The sequence below is a fragment of the Teleopsis dalmanni genome, chromosome 1, assembly GCF_002237135.1.
Source record: "Teleopsis dalmanni isolate 2A chromosome 1, ASM223713v2, whole genome shotgun sequence".
Lineage (NCBI taxonomy): Eukaryota > Metazoa > Arthropoda > Insecta > Diptera > Diopsidae > Teleopsis > Teleopsis dalmanni.
The window spans coordinates 190433789-190451578 of record NC_051846.1 but is presented as its reverse complement, the minus strand read 5'-3'; the positions used below and the strand labels follow the sequence as shown (position 1 = coordinate 190451578).

General features: G+C 27.6%; 2 protein-coding genes across 2 annotated transcripts in view; one reads left to right on the top strand and one right to left on the bottom strand.

Annotated features, from left to right (window-relative positions):
• The window catches only part of LOC119666939 (cytokine receptor-like), a 39875-nt gene that overhangs the window by 5758 nt on the left and 16327 nt on the right, over window positions 1-17790 (bottom strand). Inside the window, exon 2 of the mRNA XM_038076218.1 lies at window positions 4508-4572. Coding sequence (XP_037932146.1) covers window positions 4508-4572 — 65 coding nt within the window. The remainder of the gene's footprint in view (window positions 1-4507; window positions 4573-17790) is intronic.
• LOC119670899 (14-3-3 protein beta/alpha-B-like) lies at window positions 2085-3022 on the top strand. The gene has a single exon (XM_038081336.1). It carries the CDS (start codon window positions 2221-2223, stop codon window positions 2953-2955), a length of 735 nt encoding a protein of 244 aa, XP_037937264.1. The 5' UTR covers window positions 2085-2220; the 3' UTR covers window positions 2956-3022.

Below are 17790 nucleotides of genomic sequence, written 5' to 3'. Positions count from 1 at the left end.
CTGAATCATAAAATTACCATTTAAAATGTATTCAAAATAGTAATTAATGCACATTAGCCAAAGTAAATACACTTTATCGTATTCCAAAAACAGCTTTCGTTTGCTATAGCAATTTCCGTAAACTATAATATTTCCTTTTGTAATAAACAATACGTGTACGAAATTTGGGAGATTAACTTTAAAAATGAAATATCTAAGTTTCAGATAAGATTTCAGATACTAATGTGCAGCGCTGAAATTATAAAGTAAATATACAAAAGGCAGAGGGCAGAGCGAATGTAAACAAAACAAAGATAAATGTCAAGTAGCAAAGATACTTTACGTGTGAAAAACACACACGGCACGGATTGAGTTAGGTGAACATGAATTTAATATGATCCCACTTTTCATAAAAAAACAGACTTCACAGTAACTCTGGATGAATGAGTAGTCTATAAAGTGCCGAAAAAAATTAGAAATTAAACAAAAAAAGTATTAACAGAGAATTTTTATAATTATTAAGAATTAATAAAAGTTTCTGACGAATTTTGAAACTTTATTCCACATTAAATTATGAATTTTAAGTGTTACCAAGTATCTATTCAGTATGCGTAAACATAAACAGAAAGTTTATATAGGTAAGCATAATTTAACGCTTTTTCCCAAAAGTGTCGTAATGTGTTAACATAGGTGGAATAGGCTCAAGTGTTTAGATACATGCAACATCAGTTTGTGTTATTTTTCATTTATGAACTGCTAGAATACAGTAGCTTAATGTGCCCAGGGGAAAATAATTATACTGTTTACAATATTAATATTAAAGAATTCCTTGAATTACTATAAAGCCTAAACAATGTCTATAATAGAATAAGTATGGAAGAGCTTTTAAGTTAACACTATCATTGTCAAGAGAAAATAAAAACATTGTGTCATACACACGAGTACATACAAAATATTTTTTTCGGTAATGAATGATATTGTTTTTTAGATATGATGTTTAGCATTAACTATATATAAAAGATATATAATACGACTAAAACTTTGATATAGTTTATTATCAATAGGTGAGTTTTATTGCTTAAAATTATGTGATAATATAGCAAGTCTTTTGCCTAAAGCTCTAAATATATGAAGCAAAAACACTGACCTTAAGGAACTAGTTAGTTACATATAGTTCTGGCCCTAAGTTGGTTGACCTCATTAATTACTGGACTTGAGGAAGACATTTGCAGACTATGTCTAGAAGAAAAGGAGACAGCGGTGCAAATATTGTGCCAATATCTTATGTTAAGCCTTTTTCGAGTTAGTGCATCTGGACACTTTTACTCTACGATGGCTGGGGGGTTTCTGCAGAGTCCCACCCATCTCACTGACTATATTTAAGTATTCCTCATAATCTTCGTGATTATTCAATGATTGATCTAAGATCGTCGTACCGCCCCGTGCGGTTAGTGATTACTCTGAGATTAGATAGTGCTAAGTAGGGCAGCCTGTCGGTTCAGAGCTCTGTCCCTTATGTATTTTTTGACCGGATCTATTCTAAGGTCTCTTAGCATCTCTTAGCGGATGTACCATGGAACTTTGAAGAGCCTTCGAAGAGCCTGACTTTGAACAACTTGTAGCTTTTGTACCAATGCCCAGCACTGGCAAGTAATAGAATAACTGTTTTGCAACACCATTGGATTTGTGTAGATTTGGCAGCCAACCTCAAGTTATATGAACTGCTTTTAATAACAAGAGATGTAGTTATGCGAACGGAAGATATTTCAGCTTCAACTCAATAATGACATCCGAGAATAGAAGGACGAAAAAGCAACTAATTTGTTTCGTAACCTATTTCGACTAATCCTTCACTTCAGTGGAGCCACTTGTTGGACTGTGCGCTGTTCCAAAAGTCCCACAATATATATACATACAGTCTTAATTCAACTAAGACTACAGAATTCTATGTTACTGAGGTATCCAATTTTAAAGTCTAAATAAATGTTATTAATTAAAATTAAATTTATTATGAATTTCAAACAAAGTAAGCATTACTTACTTTTATTAAAATAAAATTATAATTATATTTATTTTATTTTTTATTGTTAGATTAAAATGTTTTGAAATACGTGCAAATATCTAAATTTTAATCCTCTAAAGAAAAAATATTTTATCAGTTTATTATGAGCACCCCATAATAGTACTCACCGATTATTTTCATGAACTCAACTACATTTCCAGTTCAACGCAGCATAAGAAATGGATTCAAAGTATTCAAAGCGGAAAAATGAATTAATTTCTAAAATCGTAGTAGCAAATCTAATAAAAAGCTACGAGGATATGGCAATAGCAGTCCATGATTTGGTTCAAATCAGCCCTGGACTTAATGAGGAAGAAATGAATTGGTTGTCCGTTGCATATAAACATTGTGTCAATACGCGTATTTATTCTTGGCATACTGTCAAAAAAGCGCTGGAGCAAGAGAAGGAAGCAAATAACACTATAAATGTTCATAAAGCTGAGGAAATGCTAAAAGATATTGAAGTCGAGATACGTACATATTGTGCTGATATTCTAAACATGTTAGAATATAAAATAATAAAAAATGTCGCAGATACCACTTTAAAGGTCTCATGTTTCAAACTAATGGGTGATCATAACCACTTTCTATCAGAAATTGAAACTAACGAGAGAAGGAATTATACGATTCAACAAAGTCACAATGCTTATGAAGAAGGATATAATTTAGCAACCAAAACATTAGATGTAGACAATCCAGTGTTTTTAGCTTTAGTTCTCAACTATTCACTTTTTCTACATGAGACAGTAAAAGATGCTAAAAGAGCAATGGAAATAGTGATGACGGCTCGTGAGTCGATTGCGGAAATGAGTAATGTACAGACTAACAATAAATCAACTTACATACTCAAACTTTTGGATGAAAATATGGATCGGTGGGGTGCTACAGAAAATCATTATCAGGAACTACTCTAAGTACTTAGTATTAGTTCAAAATAATTTGATAAAATATTAACTATATAAAGAGGAAAAGAAAATAAAATTTAATTTGCAGTAAAAGTAAAGAAAAGTTTTTTATTTTAAAGAAAATAATGCTTATATTAGCTACTGATAACTTATAACTTATATCATTATAACTTTTATCATTATAACTTATATCATTATTTTGCATTATTTTTAATTATAGTTTAGTAACGTAGAATAATACAATGTTATAGTTTTGGCTACTTATATTTCTATTGGATCTATTTAATAAGATCCTGACTTTCACTTATATACAAGCTAAATGGCGAGTTTCTTAGCCGATGTCTATTATTCTTATTATTATATAGTATCATATTTTTTTTTTTGTGAAGAGTAGCAATCAAAAAGTAATTAATTCATTATTACTCTTAATATAACAATGCAATGCGCATAATCTAATCTGTCTAACCTAATCATTTTGATAAAATCCAAATTTTTAGGATTTGTGTTTGAACAATTGCTTAATTCTATCTAGTATGGTTAGATTAGTTCGAGTGGATGTATGTTAATATACATATCAACATTCGTATTTGAGATCTTTTAATTTATTAGATCTTGTATTAATCTATTCCCCATTGTGATGCACACCAAATAACACCATTTGACCATTCTGTCTGCAATAGTTGTTAAAATATTTGGTCTTCTATCTATGTTTCTCTTCATTATCTCTGTGAGAAAACGGTGACCAAACATTGAAGTCGCTGTAGTTATCTGCAATTCTAGACATAAGTCTAGTCCGTCTGTCGGATTACACCATCGTTGAAGCGATTCTCTTATGTTTCATATCCGATTTCATTGCCATATCAGTAATCATGATTTAAATACGTTATTTTTTTAACATAGTTATAAGTGACCCCAGTATCTTAGTTGGAGCGCTAATTTTATTCATAGTATATATACACATATTTTAAACTATGTAAGTAGGTATATACGTTTGGTTTTCTTTTTAGTGCGTCTCAATAGGAAATGTTTTGAACATATATCCCAACCTAGAAGTTATTAATATATCGTTTTTTGCTATCACTCAAGTTCTTTTGATTTTAATGATATCTATACCTAAGGATAAGTACTTTAGCTTTTTTTTTTATTATATATTAAACTTGAAATGTCTAATGGTATATAGTCTAAGAAATGAGTATTTGATTGATACAATTATAATATTGAGAAAATACAGTTTTGTCATTTTGCTTACATGGTGTAAATGAATTACATAATTCATTAATTTGTATGGGTCAAAGATTCTGATTTTCGGTTTCCGCAATGATAATGGATTTTGGTTAATTTGAGTATTTTACAATATAGTTTGCTTCTTAAGAAAACTGTGGCATTAAAAATTTTCCCGATGGGTTATATGATAAACAATAATTATTTTTGTATTAGTAAATTAATATATTTATAATAAAAAAATTTTGTATTTTAAAAACTATGTTTAATATTGTAGTAATAATAATGCTTGTACTATTTTCTAGGAATATTTATTGTTTGTATATGTATATGTACTTACCACCAGGACCATTTAACCCATGCACTAGGGAAATGCCAAACACAGCCATAAGTAATATGCTCCAACTGTAATAAACCAATTTGGAAAACAGAATTAATGTTTAATATATTTTTCATTGAAATATATAAATAGTTTCATATTCCTATCAGTATTAAAAAAATGGGTGTAACAATCTAATGAGAAGATTTAGCTTATTTTAACTATTACCAAAAAAAATTATATGATAATGGAAATAATTGTGAAATACATTTATAATTAAACTGTATGACTTTCACAGTAGAGTGGTTTAACTAATTATTTTTATAAAAATTTGTGGCAGGTTTCATTAATAATTTTTTTTATCAAATTAATTTTTCACTGAATCTATAATTATTATAGATTAATCATTTAAAAGACGTCAGCAGTAAATAATATATTAATTCTAAAAAGAAGTCGTATGGGTTTAAGTTGACATTTATACTACCTCTATAAGGTTAACTTTAATTTAAAACATAAACTTAATTTAAAATTACTTTAAGAAAAGATAAAAACTACTGAAGGTCAATGATGATAACTTTCAGCATCTGACAAAGTCCTTAGCGGCTATTGAAACCAGACCTCTATATCAGATTTTGTATATGTATAGTGCATAACGTGTGTTTAATATGATACTTGCTGAAAAGTAAAACTTTTTAATGATATACAGAAAAACTTTGCTTTAAGTTATATGCTTTTTTGTGAAAACACATCCTTTGGATAAGAATTAATTTTGCACTATTTACTTTGTTGATGTATACATACAACAGTTGCAATAACAATTAAAAAACTTTTAATTAAAAACTGATTAAAAATAATATATATATTATGTAAATTAATGAGTACGTAAAGAAATATGGAATAATTTGCTGGTGGCCAAGGCAAAATTTTTATTTCACTTTAATGTCAATTTAAATCTTTTCATTTAATAAGTTTTTATGAAAATAAATATTTACTGAAAATATTGCATTAATATTAATTGAACTTACACTTAAACATTTATTCAATACATGAAAATCTGTAAATTCTTTCAACAACTAACGTTGTTGCTGTGAGTCAGGTTTGATAAAATTGTGAGTCTATACGTGTACTCGTAAGAAGATATATATTAAATCTGTGGGTTTCGGTGCATGTATATGCAATCAACATAGTTTTTAATAATTCGAGATATTTCTTCATTGATTATCAGAACACTTAGTGCCATCTTATTATAATGGCACAGTAATTATCTGGGCTAAAATAGGGTTATCTTATTTAAAGCTAAGTTGCCTTAGGACTGTGGCCTTACTTATGACCTATTTCTTAAGACCAAAGTAAGTCGAGTCTCTTATGAAACAACCAAACACTAGTATCTACTATCTAATACATAATATTCGTATGTGAATATGTTTACTAAAATCACGTAATATATTTATTATCTAATACTGCTGATATACTGCTTATCAATTAATTTTTTTTGTGATTCATTTTATTTTAAAAAGAATATAAATCTACCATCTGTTATTTCTCTGTATCTCAAACTTTAAAAAATTAATCTGAAATATATTATAAAAACAACATATTAGTACTATTTCTATAAATTTATACATTGTAGATAAATATTTTAAGATTATTATTTTTTTTTATTATTTGCAATGAAGCAAGAGGCATACATTTCTGCATACATAATAGTTTGATATTATAAAAAAAAATATTTTATAGTCGACTGCAATCAACTTTTTTATGTAGATATAAATTTATTTTAATTTTGTTTACAATTGCAATGTAATATAAAAATAGAAAGAGTCAAGTGCTTGTAGTACTTGAGATACGAGGCGAATATTAAATTTTTATTATTATATATAATTTGCTATTTATATTGTAGATTTTTCATGGTTTCACGGTGTTTTTTTTATTGATTTATTACTTAATTATTGAAAGCAGTAAAGATCGTATTTTAATTATGAAGTCTTCTAAAATAGTAGAAGTATGTTTTTATCATTACTAGTCTAACACTCAATACTTTTTAAGACTAACAATATAATAAAGAAAATCTTATTCGAAATGGATATACCTAAAGCTGGATTAAAAATAATCCAATACTTCAATAACAGAGTTAGCAGTTGAATTGTAAATGCAGTCAAAATTTCATAAGTCGAACTTCTATAACTAGAATTATCTATAATTCGAACTAAACATTCCATATTCCATAACTCGAACTTCTATAACTAGAATTATCTATAACTCGAACTAAACAGAGTGCCACAGTGTGTTAGAGAGTAAATTACATACAGTTCTTCTTCCATAACTCGAACTTCTATAACTCGACACTTATGGATTGCTTAAATCATGTAACAAAAACTTGATATATTGATGTAAGTAGTCAAACGATAGCGCACTGCTTTTAAAAAGCTGGATTTGGCCAATTTTTTACATGGCCAAATTTTTTCGAATAACATTGATGAAGACCGTGAATTGATGAAACAGAATTATGAAGCGTGGTTTAAAGTAAATAAAATAACTTCCAATGCTACTCTTACCGTTTATATTGAGCTTGACAATGAAATTTGTACATCAAGCTTTCCCACAGATGACGATATTATTGAACATTATAGCTCTGAATTAGTGGATTAGGGTTCGGTGTATGAAATTGTTCATCAGCCTTCCAAGAATGAAGTAAAAGACTCATTCTAAATTCTGAATTTTTATTTGCAAACGAATGATAGATATTACAAACGATAATCACTATAAGGCTTGCAATAAATTGGAAGCTCTGAAAACTACTGAAAAGAAAAAGAAATTGAAATCCTAAATCCAAATTTCTGAAAATTTTACTTCACAACTTCTGTGCTGTATTTGATTTCAAATAAATAAACATTTTAATATGTATTTCTAATTTCTTTCAAAAATAAAAATAAAAAAAAAGATTTCTAACTCGAAATCTTGTTAAGAAGTTTGACTGTATTTAATGTTAGAAATGTTGTTTTTATTTGTATTTCATCATTTATTTAATTTATTTGCAAATAGTTACACTTTTTAAATAAAATATTTGAAAAATATGAGTGATTTATACTTTAATTAATGATATACCCCCTGCTCATAAAGTATCCGGATTTGGTTGTTTGTTAACTACTCCTTAAGTAATAGACCTTTTTCAAAAATTTATATATGGTACAAATTTGAGCGCCACCTGTCAATTAGTTTGTTTACAGCAGCTGTTAATGTGGAACTACTTCAAGTGCATATAGCGATTTTTACTTTAGAAAATTTTTGAGGTACGCGATTTTTTGACCAAACACAGCACCACTGTTATCGCTCAGGCACCATATTCACCAGATCAGGATCCGTGCAACTTTTTCCTGTTCCCGAAACTCAAATTGTTCCTTTGTGGTAAGCGTTTTGAGTCGATTGAATCGGTAAAAGAGAATTCGCTGAAGGAACTAAAAGCCATACCTTCACGGGCCTACGCAAAGTGTATTATGGTAGATTGGGTTAAGCGTTGGCATATGTGTATCGCTTCAGAAGGAGCATATTTTGAAGGAGATAAAATAAATTTGGAATAAAATTTAAATTTGTGTGTTTTATTCACAAAATCCGAGTACTTTTTGAGCAGAAGTATTTGAACTTTTTTCGTTTATAAAAACTTAAATCTCAGCTGATAATTTGTTTGTATAATTGTTTGTATATATATTTTATTTTTTTATTTATAGTAATTTTGACGTCAGTTCTCATCAATAGAGTCGGTGAAAAATAACAAAAAAAGCTACAGTTGTCATACCGTTAAATGAATTTTACGATATTATTTAAATTTCTTAAATGTTTTCTAGATTAGTTTTAGAATAAATAAATGGTATTGCTTACTAAAAATAGTTTTACTTTACAGTAGCTAATTTTAGTCAAGGGAAGCAACACATAATCGTTTTTCTTAGTATGTATATTATTATTTATATTTTTTACTTATTGAAAATGCAAAAATAAATGTTTATTTAGACAAATAATTTAATTTATTTTCTAAGTAAAGTTAGAACTTTAGCTAACCAAAAAATCTTGTTTTTCTATGAAAAATTCATTTAAATAAAGTAATTAAAGATTTATTAAGTGAAATACTTATCAATCATATAAAAATTTTATTATTTCAAAGAATACAAAACGCAAATGATTAGCAAAAATTTGGTTGATCGCACCTTTAACCTTTTTTGCGGTTAATAAGTCAATACTGTTCAAAATTGATCATCACAGCCTATCGATCAGTTAGCCAAAGAGTCTATAATTTAAATTCTTCTGAAGAGGCAATTTGGCGAATTTTGTTTCTCGCTTAGCGTTACATACAAAACACGCTATGGGACAAAAACAAGAAAAGAAAAAACAACAACGAACAACTGCAGCATCTTTAAAACTCTTAAGAGTTGCAAACATCGTTTTTCGATGAACATAAGAATTCTTAGATATCTTAATTTTTCCCAGTAATCTAAATTTGAAAGAAACGTCACAACATTGTTGGTTAGGCCTGTACAATAGTATTACAGTCTCTTAGTCAGCGTGCTGATCACAGACAGCACCCGATGTGGCAGTTATGGTTAAAAATGTTAAATTATGATTTCCAAGAAACAAAAAACAAAACAATTCAAGTTGCAGAAGCACAAACGTGCATACAAATCCATATACAGATGCACAGATACACAGATACACAGATAGAGAAAATGAAAATAAGTCACATTTGAAGTCTGGAAGTACCTTCTCATCGAAGTCATAAGGCAAAATTCAAGGAGCACACCACACAACAAAAGGAAATTTATGAATATAAAACATCACAGATAAAAGATAGAAGAGCACACAAAACGTAACTGACTCAACTGAATCGTTTAAACTGATTTCAGCTATAAAACATAAACGGGACAACTTATATAAACGTAGATACATGCCATCTACAAAATTAATCGAACGGACAAAAAGAAATGAAACAAGAATCAAAACAAAAAAAAATGAAAAAGAAAAAAGAACGAATAATAAGAGAATCAGAAGGCAGAAAACAAAAACCAGAAAGGAATGACGGCCGGCAGCATTTGTATTCAAATTGCTGCCAATAGGCAGGCTAACATATTTTGCTACACTTCGTTTGCTCTTTACATGTGCCAGCATACGTCCACTTAATCATTTCAATCAGAATTTCAAGATCAAATCATCTGTGTCCTTAATTTTTAACAAGAATGTGCTGCTGAATATATTTTACACCAGAGTTGCCATTAATCTGCGATTTATGAAATGGGAACTTATGAGTCATTACGAGTAGTCTATTGGTTTTTAATAATCAGTGGGAGAAAATAGGTCCAACTGGAAAATGCGTACTAATGATCAACACCTTAAAGACCCGGATGTCTATGCTTTGCATGTATGTGGTAATTACTTTAGTGTAACCTAATGCAGATCCAAAACATTTATAATGAAATCTAAAATGGGTTTTTAGAAAAAAAGGCATATGTTAGAAATCCAGTGATAATATTATGTAAAAGGTTCCAATATTCCTATATTCATTTATAATATTATAAACATTTATAAGAATATCTAGAATATTTTTTAGAAAAAAAATGCATATATAAGAAATCCAGTGACAATATTATGTAAAAGGTTCCAATATTCCTATTTTTATTCTCCATTTTGAATAGTTGAAATATCAATCAGTGCTGTAAATTAGAACTTCCGAGTTTGTAGTGTTATTAAAACAATCATAACATGACGTTGTTCTTCTTTAAGCAGAAAGAAAATCTAATATTTGGTAAAAATGTTGTATTTAAACATAAAAGATTGGTTAAGGTCGTGATTGTTACCTGTTATGAGCACCTATATCTGTATTATTTATTTATTTAATCAGAAACTTAATTTCGGCACAAAATAATATATGCTATCTTACACAAACGGATTATTATAGAACTATTAGGTATTTATTATATTAGACCAGAATTAACCAACAACTAAAGATTTCTACAAAGAAACATGGTGATGATAGCCGTTATATCTAAGTCCCTTACGACAAAAACAATAAAAATTCTGTTTAATTTATTAACAATCTTAACATATCAAAATAATACTTGCTAAAGTTTTATTTTCCTAAATCAAAATTGAGTTTTGGTGACCGCTGTTAAATGTATACGAATAGTTACAACAGAGCTCATTGCACTCAATTCATATTGAAAATTTTTCGCCATACATGCGTCACCGAGAGATAAACCACCAACCCGTGTGGATGGTGCTTTCGTTGGAGAACCTTTGACATAAATCATTTAAGGGTTTGTCGAATTTGTAGCATTTATACACTAACAAATTGCAATTATGACCTGTTGTCTGACTTGGAATAAACTCGAGATGTAACTGTGTCTATGTAAGGTATGTTCGGGGAAAAAATTTGATACCACGTGCGGCTGTGAAAGATAGCTGGCGTTGGGTCAACAATTTGCTTAATAGAAAAAAAAATATAGAGTAAATGTAAACCAAAGCACAAATTGTACTGCAGAGCCAAATGATGATGATGATGATGATGATGAAAATGTAGATAATGATGAATTTAAAAATGTAGATATTAGTTTTTTTAAAAAAGACACACAGACATATAGTCACAGCTGCTTAAGCTAATTAGATACTTTGATATACACAACAAGTCGATAAGTGAACTGCAAAATACATCATTGATTAATTATTTAGATCTTTTAGTTAAAATAAAATACAAGATATAAGAAAAATAGTCTGAACAAAATGTTATTTAATACAGTCGAATATCTTTTTTGTTGTACTTTAATTGAAGACAATTGTCTGCAGTATCTAAAAAGAAACAGATCTCTTATTTTGTAATGTTATTCTGACAACAATGTAACTTAATTGGTTTGAGTACTGTGAGTTTTTCTCAACCAATTCATCAAACTTGATTTTGGTGGGGTTTAAGTTTCGCATGCTGGTTTTTAACAATTTTTAACCAAAACCAGCACTACACCAAACCATAATTCGTATTAAAATTTACAAAACAGATTAAAAAAAATTGAATGTGGCCAAGTGGTTAGATTGCTCAGAGTTTCATAATCACCAAAATTTATAAAATATTGTAACAAAAAGGCTGTAGGCTTTTTACAAATAAATCCAATTTTAAGTTTACAACTTTGCAGAAAATATTAAATATTAAAAAAAACCAAATGAAAAATATGTAATTAATGTTTATGGAGAAATCATCAAATCTCATAAAGGGAATTTTTTTACACTAAATTTTTAATCAAACACATTTACATTTTATATATATTCAATATATATATTTGTGAGTATTTACTTTATATTTTTATTTCAGAAATGTTGATTAGTGTCTCTGCAACTTTTTTATAAGAACTATACCGTCTAAGTATACTAAAAACAGAATTAGTATTCCGTTTAGGCAGAAGTCTATAATCGTTCACATAGTTTTTGAATTGCGGAAATCTAATATATCTGTCTATATATTTCAAAAACCTTAAAAGTAGTCAATTTAATTGTAGATCATTAATCTTTCATATATTCTTTATATATTCTTTATAAAGAAAGGTATACACGATTAAATTAAAACAATAAAATTTTATTATTAATTAACTAATTGCATTTTTGGCTGATCATATAGCTTATTCGAATATTGTCAAATACCCATCTTCAGTAGTTTTGGAAGTATTTCTTATATTTAATTATTCATAAATAATTTTTTAAGACTGTAAGTAACAAGGGACCAATGATGATAGTTATTTGGCAATACTCGAAACAGCTGTACGATCAATCAAAAATTCAATTAATTAATAAACATATTCTTTAAGTTAGAGAAACCTTAAATTTTTCTATAACATCTATTATTGTCTTTATGTTTCGATAATCTAAATATTATTTCGATTAGGGAGAGATTTTTAATCTTTGATATATTTTTTAAGTTTTAAAAATCTACATCAGAATTCTGAGAATAGTTATGCGTATGCTGTCGATGTATCCAGAAAATTTAAATAGTATCCCAATTAAAAAAAGTTTTTTTCAATATGTATTTGAAAATTTATTTAATATGCCTACAATGCAGTAACTAAAAATTAACCACATTCAAAAAAAACACGTCTAATAGAAATTTCGGTCAGACCAGGTTAATCATTCTAGCAATGCAGCTAAGTCAGGACTACAAAATGGAAAACACTTTCCAAAAGTTGATAAGACATTACATCCTTTTTAGGAAAATACTACGTCGCTACATAAAGTTTAATTCTTATACTTTTCTATTGATTTACGCTGGACAGAACATAAGTACATAAGCTACATATATAATTGTTATTATTATGTCAGAGATCTATTGATCTCTAGTTCTAGAGATCAAAATCTAATGATATAGATCTTGTGTCCACTTTATGAATTCAGAGTATTTTTTCAGGTTCAACTTTCTTTATAAATGGTAGCATTAAATCTATATTACAGAGTTGTATATCTTCATTCGATATGAGATGCTCATCTAGATACTAATTTTGTTTATGTATCAGTGTCGGACAAACTCCTAGTACGTATTTTCAGGTCTCATTCTTTTCACTATAAAAGCTACAATCTTCATTATAGTAAATTTTTAGTTTTGTAAGGTGTTATTGTAATCTATAATGCCCTATCAGAATTCTTGTTAAGATTTTTAAACAATTTTTACTTACTTGTTTACAAACCTTTAACTTTTTTAGATTAAAAATCGCTATAAGCAGTGGCGGAGCTAGACCAACTCTGGACGTCGGCGACATTAGAATTGCGAGGCCCTTTTTATAATCCAGTTGTAAATGAGTTACATTCACTAATATGACAAAGAATGATTGAAAGTTTTATTGCGAACCAAATTAAAATAAATACAAATTAAAATAAATGAATTTTCCTACTTTTAGATTCACTCAATTTTTTTTTAAATTATATCATAATTTGCGCCAGCTGCTATTTTCCCTTCAGTTTATAGAATTTCGAATGAAGATTGTCTCTCTTGGATCATGATACTTTTCTAGTACGTCTTAATCAATTTTAAATTTGAGAAGCTTCTTTCCGTCGAAGCTATACTTACTGGAACTGTGAACATAAATCTGGTTACTATATAAACATTCGGAAATATTTCGAATATGGTTAATGCCATTATTAAACCAAATTGTTCAAAATATTATTAAGTGCTTAGAATCCACAGTCTGTAACTTTTTGCGAGGCCCCTGTGAGCGCGAGGCCGTCGGCGGTCGCCGACATCGCTGACGCCTAGCGACGCCTAGCGACGCCACTGGCTATAAGTGATTTCGATTGTGAAATTTAAAAGAATAGTTTGTACTATTGTATATTAGTACAAACTATTCTTTTACTAATTGACATATATCTTGTTATTTTAACATTAATTATTTTTCTACAAAAAGTTATATATACATTCATAATAAACATTTCTTGATGATTCGAAACCTATAGATAACTATGTATCTATAATTTAAATGTAATTATAGAATAAAAAATCTGTTGTAGTCACATTATAAATATTAGTTTATATTTCATTATTATTTATAACATTAATAATAAGTATATTTATTATCAAAATGTATACATAACTCTGTTTTAGTTGAAGTACTATTCTCGTAAATCACACTTAAGATAACTGCAAGCACTGTTTTATCTTAATGTAACGACAAGCACACCTTACTATTTTTATTTGATGAAGTTATCTGATCATAATTTAAAATTTATATAAATAATATTTACTTAAATACTGGAACCTACTTAAACGGTGCAAAAATGAACTAAGACAAGAATGTGAATAATATGAAGTAGGGTCAATAACAACGTACCAATGAACTACCAGTTTCTTTGAACTGTTTTCACGGGAACGTCAATTGCAAAATAAATATATGCTAGACTATAGTTTATTGGAATTTTACATATGTGGTTTATTTGAGCAAGTATAACTAATATCAAGTGTATTTAATATAGCATCGTATCATTACTAAGAATCAAAACCGCAAACGTAGATAACGTAGATGGTTCAGTCAGCATCAGCATCTCAAACATTTAATTGCAATTTGCGGTTTTCAATAATCTCACTTATTATTATGAAGATTTTTTCCTCTGCAAATTTACGGGTAATTCCACAATTGAATCTTTGATTTCACTAATTTTTTTTTATGCGGATATCTGCACACACGAGTATCTCAATAAAATAGCAAAATAATGAAAACAACGTGGAAAAAAGTATGAATTATTTGAAGTTAAAGAAAAATTAATTTAATAATTAAGGTTTAATTACTTCATTATGATTTTAAATCTGTTTTAATTGCTTTTAGCTACAAGCAATAATACCAACAATAGATATTTGGTAACCCTATTGTTAACACATTTGATTGGTGCAGATTGCTTTATGATTGTTATGTAGCTATGTGCCTTAAAGGACTGTTGCTGCTGCTGTTGGCAGCAGATACTCAACAAGCAATGAACACATTCTACAGGTATTTGAAGTCTCATACAGTTTTTTCGTTCCGCCTTGTATCGGTTTTCCGCGAAGATACATTGAATTTGGTTCTTCCACTGTTCTGGCCTTATTTGTTCTTTAGTTGGAAATGTTAGTTGAGAATGAAATGCACATGAAGTGGCATGTCACATTGAATCATACAACAGCTTATGTTGTTACTAGTGTTGAGGTTGTTGTTACTGGATATGTATTTTTTTATTTATTTATTTTTTTTTCTTATTAAATATTATTTTTATTTATTTTTGATTTAAGTCTGTTGTATTCTTATTTGCTTTATTGGTAATTCTGTTCGCTTTTAAAAAAAAAATTCATATGAATTGTATGTTTGACTAAAGATTTCACCTTCGTTTTTATCTTTTGTTCGACGATTATTGTTGTAATCGATGTGTTGCTGAAGGCAAACATACATATTTCAATTTGTACAAACAATGACAAAGAAATTCCTAATTCTAGCTATTGTCTCTGATCTCTACCTATTGTCCTGACTAAACTGCACTTATTTGTTATTTGAGAAGGGATTCAAAATTTCAATTTTCTACACTCTACTAGATATGTGTATAGTTTTTTGGCGGTACTTTTGGATAAGCAGTTGTACAATTGAAATTTAAATTCATATAATATTTTACATGTTATTCTAATAAACTTATGACTAAATGCTCTTTCAAGTATATACATATAATATACACACGCATTTAATTAACATATGTAAATAAAATTTCAAGATACTTAATATTGTATATTTAATATTGCACGCAATGTGCGAAAAACTTGAATTTTATTCAAATAAATTAACAGAATTAATTTTGAATTGTATACGTCGTATCATATATATTTATATATTGAATGCATATTTAAATATGTCAGTAAATATAATTATTTTTATACTCCTAATTACATATTTATATATATATATATATGCATTATAAATCTTTTCTTTTTTAAATACATACAGTACACTCCTGGTTTAATATATGTAATATATTAAATGATATAACGAAACCTCGATAAAATGAATGATCAAATACTGGTAACTAACAGATACACCAAAAGTTTAAAAAATTAATAAAATAAATATATGTACATACATATATAAAATGAATAAAAATAAATCTATACATACATATATATTTATATTTAATTTTATTTATTTTGTATCTTCAACACTTTTTTTAAATATTAATTTAGAAATAGACTTAACTCAAAACCTCGTCGACACACATATTATATACATATTTTTTTTTGTAGGTCTATTGTTATTTATATATATATATACAGTAAATTCTTGGTTACATCGGGTAAATATAACAAATAATTGAAATCTTATAAATAACAGATATATCAAGAATGCTTACATTAAATAAGAAATGTAACATATAAAATGCATTTAAATTAATGTAAGGTCTTAACAACATATTTTTTGTTTTATCAAGAGTCCACTGTATATGTATCCATATCTACATACATATAGCTACATACCTATATTTATATACCAAACACCTGATAAAATATTATTTTGATTCAAAGAATTATTATTACCCCGCAATTTAAGTTAAATCTTTTAGTTGAGCTCTAAGCAAATTATTAGGAAACCTTAAAAAATTTAAATGTTATATTATGCATTTGTAAATTAACAAATTTTATTTGGAAAAATGATTTCAAATTTAAATATTTGGATTTAAGAAGAAACCACATATCAGCACTAATATGAGAAATTAATTATACAGAATTTTTGTATATTAGCCATACACGTGTCATAAATATATTATATACTATATAGTACATCAAACACCTTTAGAATGACGTCTATGAAATTTAATTAAAACTTTAAAATTTTGAAATGTGAAAATAAATTGTTTACATTTCATTACCTAAAAGTATTCATACAATTTTTTTTTTTTTTGCCAACAACATAATTGGTTTTCTGTCCATGAAGACGGCATCTCGTCATTGTTTGAATAATGTCAAGACCACCCAGTGAATTTAATAAAATTGCATGGCATTATTTAATATTAAAGAAGAGTTTTGTATAAAGTTTAGAGACTTTAAGTATATTAATATATTTCTCAATAAAATATAATATAATAATATTTCAAATATCAGACATTAAATAAATTATTAAGTCGATTAAATAAAAAAAAAGTTAATAACTTCAACATCCTTATGGGTACCTTAAGTATTAACATTAACTGGAGTGTTATGTATTAAAAATAACTATTTGTTTTTTGGATTATATAGAATACCTTCAGCATAAAAACTCTAGTATTGTTGCTTATGTTTCTTTCAGGTTTTTGGTACGTATGTTGATTAAAATGAGAATAATAAAGTAGTATTCATCTATTTTTCATGACTATATAAAGTATTAATTTTAACTGTTGTGTTTATATTGAACATAACAAACTCTCTTATGGATTATATAGATTTTCTAGATAAATTAAGATAAAAAATATTATTAATAAATTCAATGATTTTACACTGGTTTATGATCTTATTCTAATATAACGCATCAAGTGAATTTGTAATTTTCACATTAAATTAACAAAACTCCAAGTGTAAACATACAACTCAATTAAAGTTTTAAATCACTACGCTAAGGAACACTGACTCTGAGTTTCAAACTTGGCAGGGTAATTTAATAAGAATAATTCAAAGGAATTATTTACGTATAATTAAATATACCAAATAGTTCCAAAAACCACTGATGGTGGGTGTTTGATAATACTCGAGAGAGTTATGTGATCAGTTAAAAATTCAATTAATTAAAAATAATAATAATAATTTCACTCTATTA